The sequence below is a fragment of the Somniosus microcephalus genome, chromosome 9, assembly GCF_052327205.1.
Source record: "Somniosus microcephalus isolate GS21.2 chromosome 9, FLI_Smic_1.0, whole genome shotgun sequence".
Taxonomy (NCBI): Eukaryota; Metazoa; Chordata; class Chondrichthyes; order Squaliformes; family Somniosidae; genus Somniosus; species Somniosus microcephalus.
Genome location: NC_140995.1, coordinates 25,434,601 through 25,456,402, shown reverse-complemented (window position 1 = coordinate 25,456,402; position 21,802 = coordinate 25,434,601). Strand labels below are relative to the sequence as shown.

Here is a 21,802-nt window from a genome sequence, read left to right as displayed (position 1 = left end):
GTGTTCCAGGTGTCAAAGGTCTACAGAAGCCTGTGGGATGATGGGTTGAAGGGGGCGTTGGGGGGGGGGGAGAGAGGAGTGGGAGGTAGGAGGAAGTTAAGGGGAGCTATTTGGGGCCACCAAAAATTCTAAGTTTTAATTTCACTTCAGAGCTTAGTTTCTGTGCTTAATTATTCCGACATGCTGCGCTATAGTGACACACAGCGGCTGAGCCTGCAACTGCAGGTGGACTTAACCAGTTTTTTGTGGTACAGGTATTAACTCTCAAAATACTCAACTGTTTTAGCAGCTAATGTTACATGACATTTAACATAAAAATACCTTGTAACAGCACCACTTTCAAGTGTAATGCAAGATTTGTCAATGCATTTTGAAATGGAATGTTGCAACCCACTTGACCATTTTATATATAATATATGAATATATATAAGCAATGTAAAATAATAAAAATTTTGCTAAGGAATACCAAGTAAATACAAAATAGAGAATATGGAAGGCAAATAAAAGATGGTGCAGAAGTCATGTTATTGTAATTTCTTTATTTTAATCTAAACTTTTTGTATGTGTAGGTTTAGGGCACCCCATTATAGAAAGTCATGGAGAGCATAGTGTCTTTTCACTCGGATGCTGCCAGGGATAAGAAACTAGTTATGAGGAGAGATTTGATATACTGGTACTATTTGTACTGGTACAGAAAAGGCTAAGAAAGGGGTACTTTTAAAATTGACAGGTCTTGATGGGGTGAATGGAGTAATACTGTTTCTTCTGATTGGGAATCTGTGACAAAGGGTCATCAATTTAAAGGTGTTAGAGAGGTTAGAATTTTTTTTTTTTTTACACAGAATTGTTGGAACATCAAATGCTTAGCCACAGGAAATGGTTGATGCAGAGATCGCATCTTTTAAAGGAAAAATTGATAAATAATTGAAGTAGAGGAAGATACAGGGCTATAAGTGAGAGAGCAGTACAGTGGGTTTAGTTTTGGATTACTCCAGCAAGAACCGGCTGAAATAAGATAGGCCCAACTGTGCTGTAGACTTCAATGCTTCTCGGTATTCCGCATATCACTGACTCGAGCTTCACAGTGCGTATGCTGAAATCTTTAAAAAAAAAAAAACACCATTACGAAGGAGTGAAGAATTCCATGAAAATGCACTGCAACTGTTAAATTATTTTGTGTCTTTATTTTAATTTTAAACCAAACAATGGTATTTTTTCAAAGGAGCTGATCTGCCTTTGCTTTCATTTGATGAGGATGCTACAGGTCTTAATATTCCCAAAATAAAATCAGTTCCCCTCAATCGCTTCTGTGGAATGGTAGAAAGATTGAAGGAAATGAAAGAAAAAAGAGAAAACCTTTCACCTACTGGTAAGATCTTGTTATGTGCAATGCAACTAATATAAGTTTTGCAGGACTGGGAAATCATTTACCAGAACATAGTTAGCTGAATCAATGTTAACAAGTTGTGTTGTTTTCTAATCATATTGTGTACCAGGTGCATATTATTAAATAGCATTAAACTATTTTGTGTGAAACTACTCAGAAAAACTTAGCCTTACTAATTCCAGTTATCGATTGTAATGTTCTCCAAACCTATGTAATATAATGTAGCAGGCTGTAGAGAAAATTCATTTCTTGCTCCTAGTGTCTGTATACTCCTGTCCAAACATAAAAACATAAGAAATAGGAGCAGGAGTAGGCTATTTGGCCCTTTGAGCCTGTTCTGGCATTCCGTAAGATCATGGCTGATTTTCTACCTCCTCTCTACTTTCCTGCACTATCCCCATATCCCTTGATTCCCTTAATATTCAAAAATCTATCGATCTCTGTCTTAAATATACTCAACGACTGAGCCTCCACAGCCCACTAGAGTTGAGAATTCCAAAGATTCACCACCCTCTGAGTGAAGAAATTGCTCCTCATCTCAGTCTTAAATGATCGACCCCTTATTCTGAGACTGTGACCCCTGGTTCTAGACTCCCCAGCCAGGGGAAACATCCTCCCTGCACCTACCCTGTCAAGTCCTGTAAGAATTTTGTATGATTCAATGAGATCACCTCTCATTCTTCTAAATATAGGCCTAGTCTACTCAATCTGTCCTCAGAGGACAATCCCACCATCCCAGGAACCAGTCTGGTGAACCTTCATTGCACTCCCTCTATGGCATGTATATCCTTCCTAGGTAAGGAGATCAAAACTGCACACAATACGTCAGTTGTGGTCTCACCAGGGCCCTATATAATTGCAGTAAGATGTCTTTACTCTTATACTCAAATCCTCTTGTAATAAAGGCCAACATACCATTTGCTTTCCTAATTGCTTGCTGTACCTGAATGTTAACTTTCAGTGATTCGGGTACAAGGACACCCAGGTCCCTTTGAACAACAACATTTCCCAATCTCTCACCATTTTAAAAAATACTCTGCTTTTCTATTTTTCCTACCAAAGTGGATAACTTCACATTTCTCCACATTATATTCCATTTGCCATGTTCTTGCCCACTCACTTAGCCTGTCTATATCCCCTTTAAGCATCCTTGCATCCTCCTCACAACTTACATTCCCACCCAGCTTTGTATCATCAGCAAACTTGCATATATTACAATTGGTCCCCTCATCCAAATCATTGATGTAGATTGTGAATAGCTGAGGTCCAAGCACTGATCCTTTGCAGTACCCCACTAGTTACAGCCAGCCAACCTGAAAATGACCCATTTATTCCTATTCTCTGTTTCCTGTCTGTTAACCAATCCTCAATCCATGTGAGTATATTGCCCCCATCCCATGAGCCCTAATTTTGTTTAATAACCTCTTCTGTGGCACCTTATTGAATGCCTTCTGAAAATCCAAATACACCACATCCACTGGTTCCCCCTTATCTATTCTGCTAGTTACAACCTCAAAAAACTCTTAACAGGTTTTTCAAACACGAGTTCCCTTTCATAAATCTGTGTTGACTCTGCCCAATCCTATTATTATTTTCTAAGTGCCCTGTTACTTTAATAATAGATTCTAGCATTTTCCCTACTACTGCTGTCAGGCTAACTGGTCTGTAATTCCCTGTTTTCTCTCTCCCTCCTTTCTTAAATAGTGGGGTTACATTTGCCACCTTCCAATCCGTGGGAACCGTTCTAGAATCTATGGAATTTTGGAAAATGACAACCAATGCATCCACTATTTCTATATCCACCTCTTTCAAAACCCTAGGATGTAGGTCATCAGGTTCAGGGGATTTATCGACTTTCAGTCCCATTAATTTCTCCAGTACTATTTTTTTACTAATACTAATTTCTTTCAGTTCCTCATTCTTGCTAGAGCCTTGGTTCTCCACTATTTACGGGAAGCTTTTTGCGTCTTCTTCCGTGAAGACAGACACAAAGTATTGGTTTAATTTCTCTGCCATTTCCTTATTCCACATTATAATTTCTCCTGTCTCAGCCTATAAGGAACCCACATTTACTTTAGCTAATCTTTTTCCTTTTTACATACCTATAGAAGCTTTTACAGTCTGTTTTTATGTCTCTTGCTGGTATACTCTCATATTCTATTTTCCCTTTTGTTGTCAATTTCTTGGTCCTCCTTTGCTGAATTCTAAAATCCTCCCACTTCTCAGGCTTACTACTCTTTTTGGCAACATTATAAGCCTCTTCCTTTGATCTAATACTGTCTTTAACTTCTCTAGTTAGCCACGGTTGGACCACTATTCCTGTGGGGTTTTTGTGCCTTAAAGGAATGTATATTTGTTGTAAATTATGTATTAATTCTTTAAATGCTAGCCATTGCTTATCTACCGTCGCACCTTTTAATGTAGTTTCCCAATCTACCTTAGCCAACTCGCCCCTCAGTTTGCTTTGTTTAGATTTAAGACACCCTAGTTTCGGATTTAACTAAATCACTTTCAAACTCAATATAAAATTCTATCATATTATGGTCACTCTTCCCTAAAGGCCCCTTTACTGCAGGGTTATTAATTAACCCTTTCTTATTGCACAATACTAGATCTAAAATAGCTTGTTCCCTAGTTAGTTCCTCAACACACATCTTGCATACATTCCATGAATTCGTCCTCCACACTATTACTGCAAATTTGGTTCGCCCAGTCTATATGTAGATTGAAGTCCCCCTTGTTACACGCACCTCTAATTCCTGATTTATACTCTGCCCTACATTACAACTACTGTTTGTGGGCTAAAAACAACTCCCACCAATGTTTCCTGCCCCTTGCTATTTCTACTTCTTGATTTTTGGAGCTAAGATCCTTTCTCTCTACTGTCTTTATCCCATCCTTTATTACCAGGGCTACCCCTCCTCCTTTTCCATTTTGCCTATCTCTTCTAAAAGTTAAGTATCCTGCAATATTTAGTTCCCAACCTTGGCCACTTTGCAACCACGTCTCCGTTGTGGCTATTAGATCAAACCTGGTATTTTCTGTCTGCACTATTCATCTATTGTTGGGCGCATTCAGATATAGTGCCTTTAGCTTTGACTTATTTCTATTTTTCCCTGATGTCACCTTAGTCACTGATGCCTTATTACCTTTGTTACTCTCTGTCCCATTCCTGACCCACTCTGCTTATTTTTACCCCAAACTCTACTCTGCTCTCGAGCCTTGACATTTCTCTTGCTGCTTTTAAATTTACTCTTTCCTGAATCCTCCCATTCCCCCTTCATTCGTTTAAAGCCCTGTCTACTGCCCCAGTTATTCAGTTCACCAGGACACTGGTCACAGCCCGGTTTAAGTGGACCTCGTCCCAACGGAACAGCGCCCTCTTTTCCCAGTACTGGTGCCAGTGCACCATGAACTGAAACCCCTTCCTCCCACACCAATCTTTGAGCCATGTATTTAAACCTCTAATCTATTTGTCCCTATGCCAATTTGTGCGTGGCTCAGGTAACAATCCAGAGATTATTACTTTTGAGGCTCTGTTTTTTAAATTTGGATCCTAGCTCTTCAAATTCCCTCGGCAGAACCTCATTCCTAGTTCTGCCTATGTCGTTGGTTCCTACGTGGACCGCGACAACTGGATCCTCCCACTCCCACTCCAAGTTCTTCTCCAGCCGTGAGGAGATGTCTTTAACCCTGGCACCAGGCAGGCAACACAACCTTCTGAACTCTCGGTCGTGGCTGCAGAGAACAGTATCTACCCCCCTGACTATACAGTCCCCTACCACAACTACATTCCCTTTCACTCCCCCCACTTGAATGGCCTCCTGCACCATGGTGCCATGGTCAGCTTGCTCATCCGTCCTGCAGGCTTTTCCCTCATCCACACAGGCAGCAAGAATCTCATACCTGTTGGACAAGGGCAAAGGCAGAGGCTCCTCCAGCACTTCACCTGGGGTCCCCTTACCTGCCTGAGTTGCAGTCACACCTTCCTGTCCCTGACCACTAACCAGACCTGTACCACTACCTAACCTAAGGGGTGTGACTGCCTCCTGGATCAAAGTGTCCAGGTAACTCTCCCTGTCCCTGATGCCCCGCAATGTCTGCACCTCAGACTCCAGCTCAAAAACTCTGAGCTGAAGTTCCTCAAGATGCAGGCACTTACTGCAAACGTGGTTGTCCAGGATCACAATGCTCTCCACAAACTCCCACATGCTGCAGTTGCGGCACACCACCTGCACTGCCATCCCTATATGACCTTATTTTATTTAATTAAATTTGTAATTAGGTAACTTAGTTTACAGTATAGTTTCCTGACTACTTACTTGATCCAGATTAAGTTAAGGGCACTGAAATTAAATATCTACCTGTAACACAAAGCACTACAAGTAGTGTAGACAAAAAGCAACAACTCCTGCCCCTTCTTCTCCAAATTCCCACTCTTTCCAAATTCCCAAATAAAACACTCTGTTCAAGTCCACTCTGTTTAATCCCGCACTGTGCAGACTGCTCTGTGCTCTGCAGAAATGTTTACTTTTATACACTAGGAGTCTCACCCAATTTACAAGTGTTTACTCAGCTCCCCTGCTCCTAGTGATTCGTGCCTATTCAAGACTGACGATAACTGCCACTGGCAGGCAGCTTCTGTTAACTACAGTTTTTAAAGTTCTAGGTTAAAATCAAAATCTTAAACTAAAATTCACTTTTTACAGCTTCTACTTACCCAATACTTCCCAGAAATTTCCACTCTTTCAAATTCCCAAATAAAACACACTGTTCAAGTCCAATCCGTTTAATCCTGTTCTATGCAGACAATAAAACACTCTGTTCAAGTCCACTCTGTTTAATCCTGCTCTGTGCAGACAACTACAACTTGCTTTTGTACAGCACCTTTAATGTAGGAAAACGTCTCAAGGTGTTCAAACTGTTGTTAGAAATAGCCAGATTATGGCTATCTCTGGCCACTAAATAATCAGGTTCGAGTGCAAACCAATGTGGTGGGTATGTTGTGTTTAATCAGAGTTTAAGATGGAATATAACACATTAGTTATACGACCGTCACAAGAAGCTGATACCGATCCGATCGGACAGATGCTTGACACACGTGAGCAATTCTCCTCTTCCTTTCATCTAGGGCCTCCTTCTCTCTCTCTTCCGTCTGTGAGTACAAGCTTTCGGGAGGTCACTTATTCTACTTTTAGGGGTGGGCCTGAACCTGGATATTGACAAGACCTTTTGACTTATAGAAGTTCCCCATAAACCTTAATAGCCAATGGGACTTCTAGTCCTTTGTCTCGATTCTTGTGTCAAAGCCCGCCCTAAAGATGTCTTACGATTTTGGCCACATGTCTTTCTCTGTTTATATTTTCCCAGGGTTTCCTTCCTGTGGAATTCGTGTCTTAGCTCTTTCGTCCGTATCCTTCTTTGATCTCAAGAGGCCCAACCAGAAACCTGTTCGCTTCAGAGTGTTACCTCCTTTATGACGTAGCAAATGTTTGTTAACTTCCCCAAACTTCCTTCCGTTATCTTTGCAAGCAGTTCTGTTAAGCCAACTTCAAATCCTACCTTAGCATTATACATAAAATACATAAACAAGGTTCAAGTCTTAACTTAAAAACAACATAATCGCTTAGCAACAGAGAGATTACCCTCCATAGGAAACCATAACATTAGCACTTCTAAGCATTTATCTTTCCCAAGGAGACTTTCCGTCTGCAATTTGAACATAACCATTTAAACACAGCATTTTTCACGTCACAGTTTTAATCGCATAACCATATACAGGAAACTCTCGATTTACCGGCACCTAAATAACCGGAAACCTCTGTTAACCGGCAAAATTCAGGAGTAGGTTCAGGTAAGTTTTACTTCATATTAGTGGCCGTTCCTGGATCTGTGGCTGTGTAATCGAGGTTCCTGCACTTGTTGCTAAGCAACAGGGACGCTTGGTCTGTGGCCGGGGTTCCTGCACTTGTTGCTAAGCAACAGGGAAGCCTGGATTTGTTGGTGTGTACGGAGCTCTCGTACCTTTTAACTATACTTCTCTGTAATCCGGACTTTTTGATAAACCGGCACCACGGCGGTTCCGTCAGTGCCGGATAAAAAAAGAGTTTCCTGTACATTTTTAGGTATCTTTAGTTTCTAACACTAGTAGACTTGACCTACGTTATGCCCGAGTCCACCCTCCACAATCCCAGAGCTGGGATGTTAGTCTTGTAAGTGACTGAGCGATACCACTAACGTTGTTTGGGTGTAAGTTAGACCTTCATGTTTATGCAGGGAACATAAACTGCAGCTACTCAATAGTCCAAAAAATTAGCACAGGGTTCAAACAACAAAAGTTCATAAATTTGAAAGTGCCAACTGTAGAACAATTCTAGTCAGTGTCAGCACCTGACTATCTCGCCCTGTTGCACAGAAGAGTTATGATACCAATTGGCCCTCACTTAATCCAGGCTGCTGGGAGTGTGTGATAGGTTATGGAAAATCTATTGGCTTGTTGGTACTCTAGTGCAGACTCTCCTAATTTTTCAGTGCTCCAAGTAACCTGAGTCAAGTTAATGTTTTGTATTCCTTCAATAGTATGCTGCAATTAGTTTTTTTCAAACATAAAGAGCAGTTGGAGAAAGTATCAATAGTTGGATACAAGTAGTGGTTGGACTCGGGTGCCAATTGAGACGCTGATCATACAAAAATAAATTTCAACTTTTTAAAACAAACAAGCACAATTTTTTTTTAAATGCTGGAGTATGTCCTTCTAAGGAGCACGCTCGATTGACTATTTTATAGAACTGAATTATTTGAGATGACGACAGTGGTTTCTAGAGCTGCCTTCTAATGATCTGATTGGTCAGTATAGCTAGGAGTGTAGCTCTGAAATAACAACAGAAAATGCTGGAAAAACTCAGCAGGTCAGGCAACATCCGTGGAGAGAAATTTGAGTTGATGTTTCGGGTCGAACCCTTCTTCAAAACTGGAAAGAAAAGAAACTGTAGCTCTGAAGTCTTGCACAGGTCATGTACACACAGTAGCCCTTTCCCACTCAGTGAATTTCTAATTTGGTTTATAATTTCTAATGAAATTCCTGCCAATCCAGTAAAAGCAGTTCTGTGTATAGCACAGTGGCAGATCGCTGTGTACTACGATATGAATATGCACAGGATTCTTCACATGATTAAGTCCTAATCTCAGCTGATCTGTTTGTGAGTGATAACCTGAGATTAGAGAAAATCAGAAGATCACTCAACCTGAATTATGCTCTGCATCTCTTAGTGTCCCACTTAATTGCACAGATTTGTAAAGAGCAGCTACTTCTCCTTTTAGTTCGAAATAATAGATCAAAGAGTTAAAAATGGAAAATGGGAAGAAGAGAGTTTGGGGAATAATGTTTCTCATCATAAGTATCTGCTATTATAATCGTATAGAGGGTTGGAATGAAGAGGGACCATTGGGGACATTCAAGCTTGGACATTTCAACAGACCATGTACATTTTCCTCCTTTGCAGCCCTTTTCCAACTTGATGGTACTGATGATGTTTTCCTCAAAAGAAAACTGACCTTTACAGCTCATGTTTCTTCAAGTCTGTGATCTTGGTGAAGAATAATAACACTTCTGGGTCCTGATGGAGTCTTTCCCATTACAGAAAGAAAGAACTTGCATTTATTTAGCGCCTTTCACGACCACCGGATGTCCCAAAGTGCTTTACAGCCAATAAAGTACTTTTTGAAGTGTAGTCACTGTTGAAATATAAGAAATGCGACAGCCAATTTGCGTACAGCAAGCTCCCACAAACAGCAATGTGATAATGACCAGATAATCTGTTTTAGTGATGTTGATTGAGGGATAAATATTGGCCAGGGCACTGGGGATAACTCCCCTGCTCTTTGAAATAGTGTCATGGGATCTTTTATGTCCACCTGAGAGAGCAGATGAGGCCTTGGTTTAACATCTCCTCTGAAAGACGGCACCTCCAACAGTGCAGCACTCCCTCAGTACTCCACTGGAATGTCAACCTAGAATTTTGTGCTGCAGTCTCTGGAGTGGTACTTGAGCCCACAACCTTCTGACTCTGAGGCAAGAGTGATACCAACTGAGCCACAGTTGTGTGCCTCTGAATTTATCCCTGTGGTACGGTCTCTCTTTACCCTCTCCACTTTTCCTTCTCCTTGGATATTTACTCAATGTTCCTCCTGTCCTTAAGAAAGGTGAACGCCCCTTGATTCTTTTGGATACTGCCGTATTGTCCTTAATTAAGTTTCTAAAGTTATGCAAGCTGCTGCTAAAATTACTCGTCGCCTTGAAAGTGTTGGCTGGATCCATGATTACAAGATAGCTATGAGTGTGAGAGGGCATTGGCCCAGCTAAGCTCCTCATCGAGAACAATATCCCACCATAGCACCCAGCAGTTTCATATGCCGGTATGGTTTGTGGCATAGTAATTTCATGGGTGGTCTTGATGCCTATGTGATGCACATCTGGAACTCTGCTCTTCACCACTTTGATTATTCACTTACCATTCTCTGGCACTCCTAAAGAAGTTGCTATCATGTGGTTTCCCACTAAAATATGTTTATGGCTATGGAGATTGCTCTTGAATCACTCAGTCTGTGCTGTCGTTAATAGCTCAACCTCTGACTTAGTTTTCATTCATTCACAATCCCCCAGGACTCTCTTCCTCCTCCCACCCTGTCCCTCCATATAATGCTGGCTTCGCCCACTCATCATTCCAATCCTATCCACTCTTCAGATATTCCATACTTTTTCAGTGATTTATTTCAGATTGCACTACTTTAGTTCCACAGCTTCTGTTCTCAGTGCAATGGCTAAATCTTGATCTTCATGCCATTCAATGTTACTTTTTTCCTCCAAGAACAGTGTTTCTTCATCTGTTACAAGTCCAAATAGCAGCTACCAGCACTTACTTTTGTTTGCTCTACCTTTAGTCTTCCTTCATCTATCAACATTCTTCTTCTCACTATCTATTTTGACCCAAAATGGAACCCCTACATCTCCATTGCTAATGCTGTTTCTAAGAACCTTGATACACTTTTTGGTTCCAAGCGCTTATTCTTCCCCATAATAATTCTTAACTCTAGATTGCGAAGTATGATGATGATTCTTAACTCTCAATCCAAGACTTGAACAGTGCTTCCATGTATGGAGGATCCTTTCTAATACCCTTCTCGCACTTCTAGTCAGGCTACAAAATAAAAGCTCATTTCTGATAGACGATTCCTGACACATGACTCGTTTCCAATCTCTCCCTCAATGCATCTCTTTATTTTATCAGTGTTACTATCGTGAGTGCTGCTGAACTTTTCCCCTCTTGTACCTCCCAAGCTGAAAATATGATGCGTTACAAATATTTCCTCCCTTCATCCTCACTGTATTAAAATCAAGATTGTTTGAGCGTTCTCTTACTTCACAAAGGGTAGTGGAAATCTGGAGCACGCTTCCAAAAAGCTATTGAGGGTAGGTCAATTGAAAATTTCAAAACTGAGATTGATTGATTTTTAAGCCAGATATTAAGGGTGATGGGACCAAGGTGGATAAATGGAGTTAAGGCACAGATCAGCCATGATCTAATTGAATGGCAGAAAAGGCTTGAGGTGTGAAATGGCCTCCTCCTGTTCTTATCTTCAGCTCATCCTTTCCTCGGGCCAAAAGATTGTGGAACCCTTTACCTTCCTCAGTTGCCAATGATTTTACTGGATTGTTCGCAGTATATTCAGTATGTGTAGCCTTTTGTGTGTTGGTTTAACTTAAATTTGGGGTCTCTTAAACTGTTCTGCAGTGCACACAACTATCGGGTTAAATGTAAATTGCTTATGCATGTTTCTTTTTTAGCTTCCCAAAATTCTCAATTGACAATATCAGGTTCTGCTGCCTCTCTTTGCCAACCATCTCTTGGGGAATCTCCATCAGCAACAAGAAAAACACTGTTTGCAGGCAAGTGAATTAAAAGATATATCTCTTGAGCTATTTGAATTTTAATGATCTTTAATTAAAACCGTCAATGCTCAGGTTCTTTTCATACATCCCTGTGATGGGAAATGTATCTTTAAGTAGAACTGGTATTATAGAAGGCTGAAGTTTTATTGAAGCCTGCAAACAAGATCGATGTAGTTCATAGAATCACACAGCACAGAAAGAGACCATTTGGCCCATTGCACCTGTGCCAGCTTTTTGAAAGAGCTATCCAATTAGCCCTACTCCTCTGCTCTTTCCCCATAGCCCTGCAAGTATTTATCCAATTCTCTTTTTAAAGTTACGATTGAATCTGTTTCCACCACCCTCTCAGGCAGTGCATTCCAGATCGCAACAACTTGCTGCGTAAAAAAAAAAAATCCTCATGTCACCTCTAGTTCTTTTGCCCATCACCTTAAATCTGTGTCCTCGGTTACTGACCCTTCCGCTTCTGGAAATAGTTTCTCCTTATTTACTATCAAAACCGTTCATGATTTTTAACACCTCTATCAAATCTCCTCTTAACCTTCTCTGCTGTTGGGAAAACAACCCCAGCTCCTCCAGTCCCTCCATAGAACTGAAGTCCGTTATCCCTGGTACCATTCTAGTAAATCTCTAATGCACCCTCTCCAAGGCCTTGACATCCTTCCTAAAGTGTGGAACTCAGAATTGAACACAGTACGCCAACTGAGGCCTAACCAGTATTTTATAAAGGTGCAGCATAACTTCCTTGCTTTTGTATTCTATGTCTCTATTAATAAAGCCAAGCATCCCATATGCTTTTTTACCAGCCCCCTCAACTTGTCCTGACACCTTCAAAGATTTGCCTCTCTGTTCCTGCACCCTCTTTAAAATTGTACCATTCAGTTTATATTGCCTCCCCTCATTCTTCCTAAAAGGAAAGAAAGACTTGCATTTATATTGCACCTTTCACGACCTCAGGATGTCCCACAGCGCTTTACAGCCAATGAAGTACGTTTGAAGTGTAGTCACTGTTGTAATGTAGGACCTACCAAAATGTATCACTTCACACTTCTCTGTGTTAAATTTCATCTGCCTTGTGTTTGCCCATTTCACCAGGCTGTCTATGTCCTCCTGAAATCTGTTATTATCCTCCTCACAGTTTACTAAATTTCTGAGTTTTGTATCATCTGCAAACTTTGAAATGATGCCCTGTATACCCAAGTTAATATATATCAAAAAGAGCAGTGGTCCTAATACTGACCCCTGGGGAACACCACTGTATACGTCTCTCCTGTCTGAAAAATAACAGTTCACCGCTACTGACTGCTTTCTGTCCCTTAGCCAATTTTGTATCCATGTTGCATAAGAAATAGGAGCAGGGGTAGGCCATTCGGCCCTTCGAGCCTGCTCCGCCATTCAATGAGATCATGCCTGATGTTGCCACTGCCCCTTTCATCCCATGGGCTTTAATTTTGCTTACATGTCTATTATGTGGTACTTTGTCAAACGCCTTTTGAAAGTCCATATACACAACATCAACTGCACTACCCTCATCAACCCTTTCTGTTACTTCATCAAAGAACTCAATCAAGTTAGTCAAACACAATTTGCCTTTAAAAAATTTGGGCTGATCTTTATTTATTAGCCTATAATTTTCAAAGTGCCAATTAATTTTTTGCCGGATTATTGTATCTAAAAGTTTCCTCACCGCTGCCTGGCTTGGGTTTATCCCCCTCCCCTTTTTTAAACAGGGTTGTAACATTTGCAGTCCTCTGGCACCAATTCATGGGGGGTGGGAGGGTAAGCTGTGAGGAGGATGTCGTGAAACTCCAGTACGATTTGGACAGGTTGGGTGATTGGGCAGAAACATGGCAAATGCACTATAATGTGGATAAATGTGAGGTTATCCACTTTGGTGGCAAGAACAGGAAGGCAGATTATTATTTGAATGGCAATAGATTGGGAGAAGGGGAAGTGCAAAGAGACCTGGGTGTTATTGTGCACCAGTCGCTGAAGGTAAGCATGCAGGTGCAGCAGGCGGTTAAGAAGGCAAATGGTATGTTGGCCTTCGTAGCAAGAGGGTTCGAGTACAGGAACAAGGATGTCTTGCTACAGTTGTACAGGGCCTTGGTGAGACCGCACCTTGAGTATTGTGTGCAGTTTTGGTCACCTTACCTGAGGAAGGACGTTCTTGCCATGGAGGGAGTGCAGCGAAGATTCACCAGGCTGATACCTGGGATGGCAGGAATGACGTATGAGGCGAGATTGTGTCGATTGGGCTTATACTCACTGGGGTTTAGAAGATTGAGAGGGGATCTCATCGAAACCTATAAAATTCTGTCAGGTCTGGACAGACTAGATGCAGGAAGGATGTTTCGGATGGCAGGGGAGTCCAGAACCAGGGGTCATAGTCTAAGGATAAGGGGTAAGCCATTTAGGACTGAAATGAGGAGGAATTTCTTCACCCATAGAGTGGTGAACCTGTGGAATTCTCTGCCACAGAGGGCAGTGGAGGCCAGTTCATTAAATATATTCAAGAAAGAGTTGGATATATTTCTTGAGGCTAAAGGGATCAAGGGATATGGGGAGAAGGCAGGGACAGGGTACTGAATTTGGATGATCAGCCATGATCTCATTGAATGGCGGAGCAGGCTCGAAGGGCCGAATGGCCTACTCCTGCTCCTATCTTCTATGTTTCTATGTCCAAGGAGCATTGGAATATTGTGGCCAGAGCCTTTGCAATTTACACCTTTACTTTCCTCAGTAACCGAGGATGCATCCCATCAGGAATTTTCTACTTTGGGTACTGCCAACCTTTCAAAATCAGGAGGGGTCTGGACAGAGTAGATAGAGGGAAACTGTTCCCATTGACAGAAGGGTCGAGAACCAGAGGACACAGATTTAAGGTGATTGGCAAAAGAACCAAAGGCGACGTAAGAAAAAACTTTTTTACGTAGCGAGTGGTTAAGATCTGGAATGTACTGCCTGAAAGGGTGGTGGGGGCAGATTCAATCACAGCTTTCAAAAGGGAGTTGAATAAGTATTTGAAGGAAAGAAATTTGCCCGGCTACGGGGAAAGTGCGGGGGAGTGGGACTAGCTGAAGTGCTCTTGCAGAGAGCCGGCATGGGCTCAATGGGCCGAATGGCCGCCTTCCGTGCTGTAATCATTCTATGATAAGTGCCTCCTTTATCTATTTTTATCCTATCCAAAATTCCTCCTTTACTGCTATATTGGCAGCATCCTCTTCTCTAGTGAAGACAGATGCAAAGTACTCATTTAGTACCTCAGACATTCCCCCTGCCTCCACAAGAAGATCTCCTTTTTGGTCCCTAATCGGCCCTACCCTTCCTTTGCCTACCCTTTTACTATTTCATAGAATCATAGAATTGTTACAGCACAGAAGGAGGCCATTCAGCCCATCGAGCCTGTGCAGGCTCTCTGCAAGAGCACTAAAGCTAGTCCCACTCCCCCGCCCTTTCCCTGTAGCCCTGCAATTTTTTTTCTTTCGGGTACTTATCCAATTCCCTTTTGAAAGACACAATTGAATCTGCCTCCACCATCCTCTCAGGCAGTGTATTCCAGATCCCAACCACTCGCTGCGTAAAAAGTTTCTCCTGTCGCCTTTGGTTCTTCTGCCAATCACCTTATATCTGTGTCGTCTGGTTCTCGACCCTTCCGCCATGGGAACAGTTTCTCTCTATTTACTCTGTCTAAGCCCCTCATGCTTTGAACACCTCGATCAAACTCCTCTCAATCTTCTCTGCTCTAAGGAGAACAAACCCAGTTTATCTAGTCTTTCCATGTAACTGAAGTCCCTCATCCCTGGAACCATTCTTGTAAATCTTTTCTGCACCCTCTCTGAGGCCTCCACATCCTTCCTAAAGTGCAGTGCCCAGAATTGGACACAATACTCCAGTTGAGGTCTAACCAGTGTTTTATAAAGGTTCATCATAACTTCCTTGCTTTTGTACTCTATGCCTCTAATTATGAAGCCCAGGATCCCATATGCTTTTTTAACCACTTTCTCAACCTGCCCTACCACCTTCAACGATTTGTGCACATATACCGCCAGGTCTCTCTGTTCCTGCACCCCCTTTAGAATTGTACCCTTTCGTTTATATTGCCTCTCCTAGTTCTTCCTACCAAAATGTATCACTTCGCACTTTTCTGCGTTAAATTTCATCTGCCACGTGTCCACCCATTCCACCAGCCTGCCTCTGTCCTCCTGAAGTCTATCACTATCCTCCTCACTGTTCGCTATACTTCCAAGTTTTGTGTCATCTGCAAATTTTGAAAATGTGCCCTGTACACCCAAATCTAAGTCAAGAAAAGCAGTGGTCCTAGTACCGACCTCGGGGGAACACCACTTCCTTCAGTCTGAAAAATAACCATTCACCACTACTCTCTGTTTCCTGTCATTTAGCCTATTTCATAGAAACATAGAAGATAGGAGCAGGAGTAGGCCATTCGGCCCTTCGAGCCTGCTCCGCCATTCAACGAGATCATGGCTGATCATCCAAACCCTAGCACCCGGTCCCCACACCGACAGCCATCCCACACAAGCCCTATCCCCGTAACCCCATGTATTTACTCCCCCCTAACACTAAGGGCCAATTTTTTTATCATGGCCAATCAACCTAACCCGCACATCTTTGGACTGTGGGAGGAAACCGGAGCACCCGGAGGAAACCCACGCAAACATGGGGAGAATGTGCAAACTCCACACAGACAGTCACCCGAGGCCGGATTTGAACCCGGGTCCCTGGCGCTGTGAGGCAACAGTGCTAACCACTATGCCACCATGCTGCCACCGACCCTTTTATTCCAAGAGCTTCAACTTTGCTGGCAAGCCTATTATGTGACACTTTATCAAACGCCTTTTGGAAGTCCATGTACGCCACATCAACCGCATTGCCCTCATCAACCCACTCATCAACCTCATCAAAAAACTCGATCAAATTAGTTAAACACGATTGGCCTTTAACAGATCCGTGCTGGCTTTCCTTAATTAATCCATACTTGTCCAAGTGACTGTTAATTTTGTCCCAGATTATCATTTCTAAAATCTTCCCCACCACCGAGGTTAAACTGACTGGCCTGTCGTTGCTGGGTTTATCCTTGCACTCTTTTTTGATTTACATGTTTATAAAAGATTTTTGGGTTCCTTTTTATGTTGGCCGCTAATCTAGTCTTATACTCTCTCTTTTCCCCTCTTTTTTAGATCTCCTCTGAAATTTCTATATTCAGCTTAGTTCTCTACTGAAGTAGCAACCTTACAGTTGTTATAAGCCCCTTTTTTCTGTTTCATTATAATCTCCATACTTTTAGTCCTCCAGGGTGCTCTAGCTTTGGATGCACTTCCTTTCCCACTCGTGGGAATGTGTCTACTCTGTACCGGAACTATCTCCTCTTTGAAGATCTCCATTGTTCAACTACTGTTTTGCCTACCAATTTTTTATTCTAATCCACCTGGGCCAGATCCCTTTTTAATTCACTGAAATTGGCCATCCTCTAGTTAAGTATTTTTAAGCTTGACTGTCCCTTGTCCTTTTCCATAACTATTGTAAACCTGATGATATTATGATCACTGTTCCCCAAATGCACCCCCCACTGAAACATGCTCCACTTGCCCCACTGCATTCCCCAGAAGTAGATCCAGCACTGTTTCCTTCTGCGTTGGGTTGGAAACACACTGATCAAGAAAGTTCTCTTGTACATATTTCAAGAATTCCTCCCCCTCTTTGCCCTTGACATTGTTACTATCCCAGTCTATATTCGGATAATTGAAATCCCCCATTATCACTACTCTATTGTTCTTGCATCTTTCTGTAATTGTCCTCCAAGTTTGCTCCTCTATCTCCTTCCCACTATTTCATGGCCTGTAGTATACACCCAATTATGTCCTTTACCATGGTGCCAAAGTGGCAGCGTTCTCATGTCGGTAGTTGCAGAAAGTCCTGACTGTCTCCCTGACTATTGAATTCCCTATAACCATTGAATTTTGGTGTTAACGCTGTGCTCTAGCACCATTTTTGTGGCAAAAACTACTAAGTTTTGAGCATACAAACTGCTCTGGGATATTTACTTCAGTTAAGTAAATTAATAACAGCTGTTCAAGTAATAATTGATTTATTATTTCCTTCAGTTCAGATTAATTATAGACCTCTGGAGAGCTTCTTCAGTGCACTTGTAACAGAGAGTGACCCAAATATGAATTTCCTCAGTTTGTGTGATGCATTGTTTACACAATGTTAATTTGTTTGTACATTGACCGAATTATTGAGAAATTTTCCAGGGCTATGGAAAAAGCCCAGAATGCACCTGTGGGAAAGATTTGCTCTAAAGACATTATGCAGCATTTTATTTTGCCTCCTTCATTGTTGACTGAATTACTTTTGTGCCACCCATCTGTCGTGCCTTAGACATGCAAGTAGAGAAGTTGGAATGGATGGGGGAGGGCAGAAATGGAATAAGCAAGGGGTAAGGCTCACGACAGAAAACAAGTCTCAAAGGAAAGAATCAAGTTGGAGGGAAGAGAGAAAATAAGCCAAGAAAGAGCATTCTGTTTGAGAGAGAGAAAAATAAGCAGGGGTAAATCTAAGAAAAGACATAAATAAAAATAAGGTAATTTTTTAATTTTTTAAAATTCATTTTTATGGGATGTGGGCGTCGCTGGCAAGGCCAACATTTATTGCCTATCCCTAATTGCCCTTAAGAAGGTGGTGGTTAGCTGCCTTCTTGAACCGCTGCAGTCTGTGTGGTGAAGGTACTCCCACAGTGCTGTTAGGGAGTTCCAGGATTTTGACCCAGTGACGATGAAGGACCGGCGATATACTTCTAAGTCAGGATGGTGTGTGACTTGGAGGTGGTGGTGTTCCCATGCACTTGCTGCCCTTGTCCTTCTAGGTGGAAGAGGTCGCGGGTTTGAGAGGTGCTGCCAGAGAAGCCTTGGCGAGATGCTGCAGTAAGGTGGTAGATGGGGTTCCAATCAAGTGGGCTGCTTTGTCCTGGATGGTGTCGAGCTTCTTGAGTGTTGTTGGAGCTGCACTCATCCAGGCAAGTGGGGAGTATTCCATCACACTCCTTACTTGTGCCTTGTAGATGGTAGAAAGGCTTTGGGGAGTCAGGAAGTGAGACACTTGCCGCAGAATACCTAGCCTCTGACCTGCTCTTGTTGCCACAGTTTTTATATGGCTGGTCCAGTTGAGTTTCTGGTCAATGGTGACCCCCAGGACATTGATAATGGGGGATTTGGCGATGGTAATGCCATTGAATGTCAAGGGGCGGTGGTTAGACTCTCGCTTGTTGGAGATAGTCTTTGTCTGGCACTTGTGTGGCGTGAATGTTACCTGCCACTTATCAGCCCAAGCCTTAATGTCGTCCAGGTCTTTTTGCATACAGGCATGGACTGCTTCATTATCTGAGGAGTTGTGAATGGCACTGAACACTGTGCAGTCATCAGCGAACATCCCCATTTCTGACCTTATGTTGGAGGGAAGGTCATTGATGAAGCAGCTGAAGATGGTTGGGCCTAGGACACTGCCCTGAGGAACTCCTGCAGCGATGTCCTGGGGCTGTGATCATTGACCTTCAACCAGCACAATCATCTTCCTTTGTGCTAGGTATGACTCCAGCCAGTGGAGAATTTTCCCCCTGATTCCCATTGACTTCAGTTTTAATAGGGCTCCTTCATGCCACACTCAGTCAAATGCTGCCTTGATGTCAAGGGCAGTCACTCTCACCTCGCCTCTGGAATTCAGCTCCTTTGTCCATGTTTGGACCAAGGCTGTAATGAGGTCGGGAGCCGAGTGGTCTTGGCGGAACCCTAATTGGGCATCAGTGAGTAGGTTATTGGTGAGTAAGTGCCGCTTGATAGCACTTTCGATGACACCTTCCATCACTTTGCTGATGATTGAGAGTAGACTGATGGGGCGGTAATTGTCCTGCTTTTTGTGGACAGGACATACCTGGGCAGTTTTCCACATTGTTGGATAGATGTCAGTGTTGTAGCTGTACTGGAACAGCTTGGCTAGAGGCGCGGCTAATTCTGGAGCACAAGTCTTCAGCACGACAGCCGGGATGTTGTCGGGGCCCAGAGCCTTTGCTGTATCCAGTGCGCGGAGCCGTTTCTTGATAACACGTGGAGTGAATCGAATTGGCTGAAGACTGGCTTCTGTGATGGTGGGGACCTCAGGAGGAGGCCGATATGGATCATCCACTCGGCACTTCTGGCTGAAGATGGTTGCAAACGCTTCATCCTTGTCTTTTGCACGCGCGTGCTGGGCTCCACCATCATTTAGGATGGGGATATTCATGGAGTCTTCTCCTCCTGTTAGTTGTTTAATGGTCCACCACCATTCACGACTGGATGTGGCAGGACTGCAGAGCTTTGATCTGATCCGTTGATTGTGGAATCGCTTAGCCCTGTCTATAGCATGCTGCTTCCGCGTTTTAGTATGCATGTAGTCCTGTGTTGCAGCTTCCCCAGGTTAGCACCTCGTTTTTAGGTACGGCCTGGTGCTGCTCCTGGCAAGCTCTTCTACACTCCTTATTGAATCAGGGTTGGTCCGCTGGCTTGATGGGAATGGTAGAGTGAGGGATATGCCGGGCCATGAGGTTACAGATTGTGGTGGAATACAATTCTGGTGATGGACATTGAAGTCCCCCACCCAGAGTACATTCTGTGCCCTTGCTGCTCTCAGTGCTTCTTCCAAGTGGTGTTCAACATGGAGGAGTACTGATTCATCAGCTGAGGGAGGACGGTAGGTGGTAATCAGCAGGCGGTTTCCTTGCCCATGCTTGACCTGAAGCCATGAGACTTCATGGGTTCCGGAGTCAATGTTGAGGACTCCCAGGGCCACTCTTTCCCGACTGTATACCACAGTGCCGCCACCCCTGGTGGGTCTGTCCTGCCGGTGGGACAGGACATACCCAGAGATGGTGATGGAGGAGTTTGGGACATTGGCTGATAGTCATACTCACAGAATCATACCTATGTCAGGCTGTTGCTTGACTAGTCTGTGGGACAGCTCTCCCAATTTTGGCACAAGTCCCTAGATGTTGGTGAGGAGGACTTTGCAGGGTCAACTGGTATGTCGTTGCCGTGTCCGTAACCGGTGACGAGGTCGATGCCGGGTGGTCCGTCAGGTTTCATTCTTTTTATTGTTTTTCGTAGCGCTTAGTTACAACTGAATGACTTGCTAGGCAATTTCAGAGGGCAGTTAAGAGTCAACCACATTTCTGTGAGTCTGGAGTCACATATAGGCCAGACCAGGTAAGGACGGCAGATTTCCTTCCCTAAAGGGCATTAGTGAACCAGATGGGTTTTTACGAGAATCCGATAGTTTCAAGGTTATCATTAATGATACTGGTAATTATTCCAGATTTATTTAATTAACTGAATTTAAATTCCCCAGCTGCCACACCTCTGGATTACTCAGTTACAGTAAGCAATAACATTATACATTTGTGGCCTGAGAAGTTGATTTTGTGTTTTAAGAATGTTTTCTTTTAAATTTACGGAATAATCTAAGATACAAAGAGTTTGCAAAATTTATCGAAGCAGAAGATAGTTGGAAACTTGACTGATTTTTCAGTTATGAATAATCTGAGCTCCACTTGCACAGTCACGTCCTGCAATAATCTTGCATCTGACTATTTTGTTTAATCTATTAGCAGAACATTCCTAACATCTAATTGCACTGAAGCCAGAACATGTCACAACTTTAACAGAATGAGGGGCTTCTAATACCTTTAACATGCTTTACTATATTTATTATGTTATGCTGAATGCCTGAAAATTACAGGGGTTAAATTCGATAGCCCCTGAAAACTGACGCAGGGATCGCGATGCACGATTAACGTTGCAATTTTTCGATGAACAATGCACGTTACTTCTGATGCAGGCAGCATGCAGACTTCGTGCTGCCTGCTAATTTAAATGATTGGTGCGTGCAACCACTCAACAGCGTGTTTAGCCTCAGCAAGGGGCCCATGTTTGTGCGAGGCTAGCACTACTTAAAGCCACCCTGCACCACTTAAAGGGGAGGTGCATTGTGGCTGGAGCAGGAGCTGGAACTCTTTGTGGATGAGACTCAGAGCAAGAAGAAAACTGAACAATGGTGCAACAGGGGAGAGAGCGTGTCCCAAGGTTCTCAAACGTTGCACTGGAGGCCTTGGTGGAGGAGGTGGACAGGAGGCAAGATGTCACCTATCCATGTGAAGGCAGTGGGAGCAGATAACCGTGTCCGTCAAGCCCCAAGGACCTGGATACAGTGCTACAAGAAATTCAGTGACCTCACACGAGTGGTTAAGGTCAGTGAATTCATCTTCAAATGCCATATCCCACCAACTGCACCACTAGCCTCACGCACTGCTCAATGCACCACACCCCCATCACTCACCTACCAACAATCTCTATCAATCACGACTCACACTTCACATTCATAGCTTCACCTCACCCTCACTAATTTACCACTGCTGCAAG

The 21,802-nt window shown here is 43.0% G+C and overlaps 1 protein-coding gene across 1 annotated transcript in view; it reads left to right on the top strand.

Moving 5' to 3' along the window:
• Positions 1-21,802, top strand: part of mcph1 (microcephalin 1) — a 378,761-nt gene that overhangs the window by 49,817 nt on the left and 307,142 nt on the right. Inside the window, exons 7-8 of the mRNA XM_085996458.1 lie at positions 1,223-1,369; positions 11,232-11,333. Coding sequence (XP_085852584.1) covers positions 1,223-1,369; positions 11,232-11,333 — 249 coding nt within the window. The remainder of the gene's footprint in view (positions 1-1,222; positions 1,370-11,231; positions 11,334-21,802) is intronic.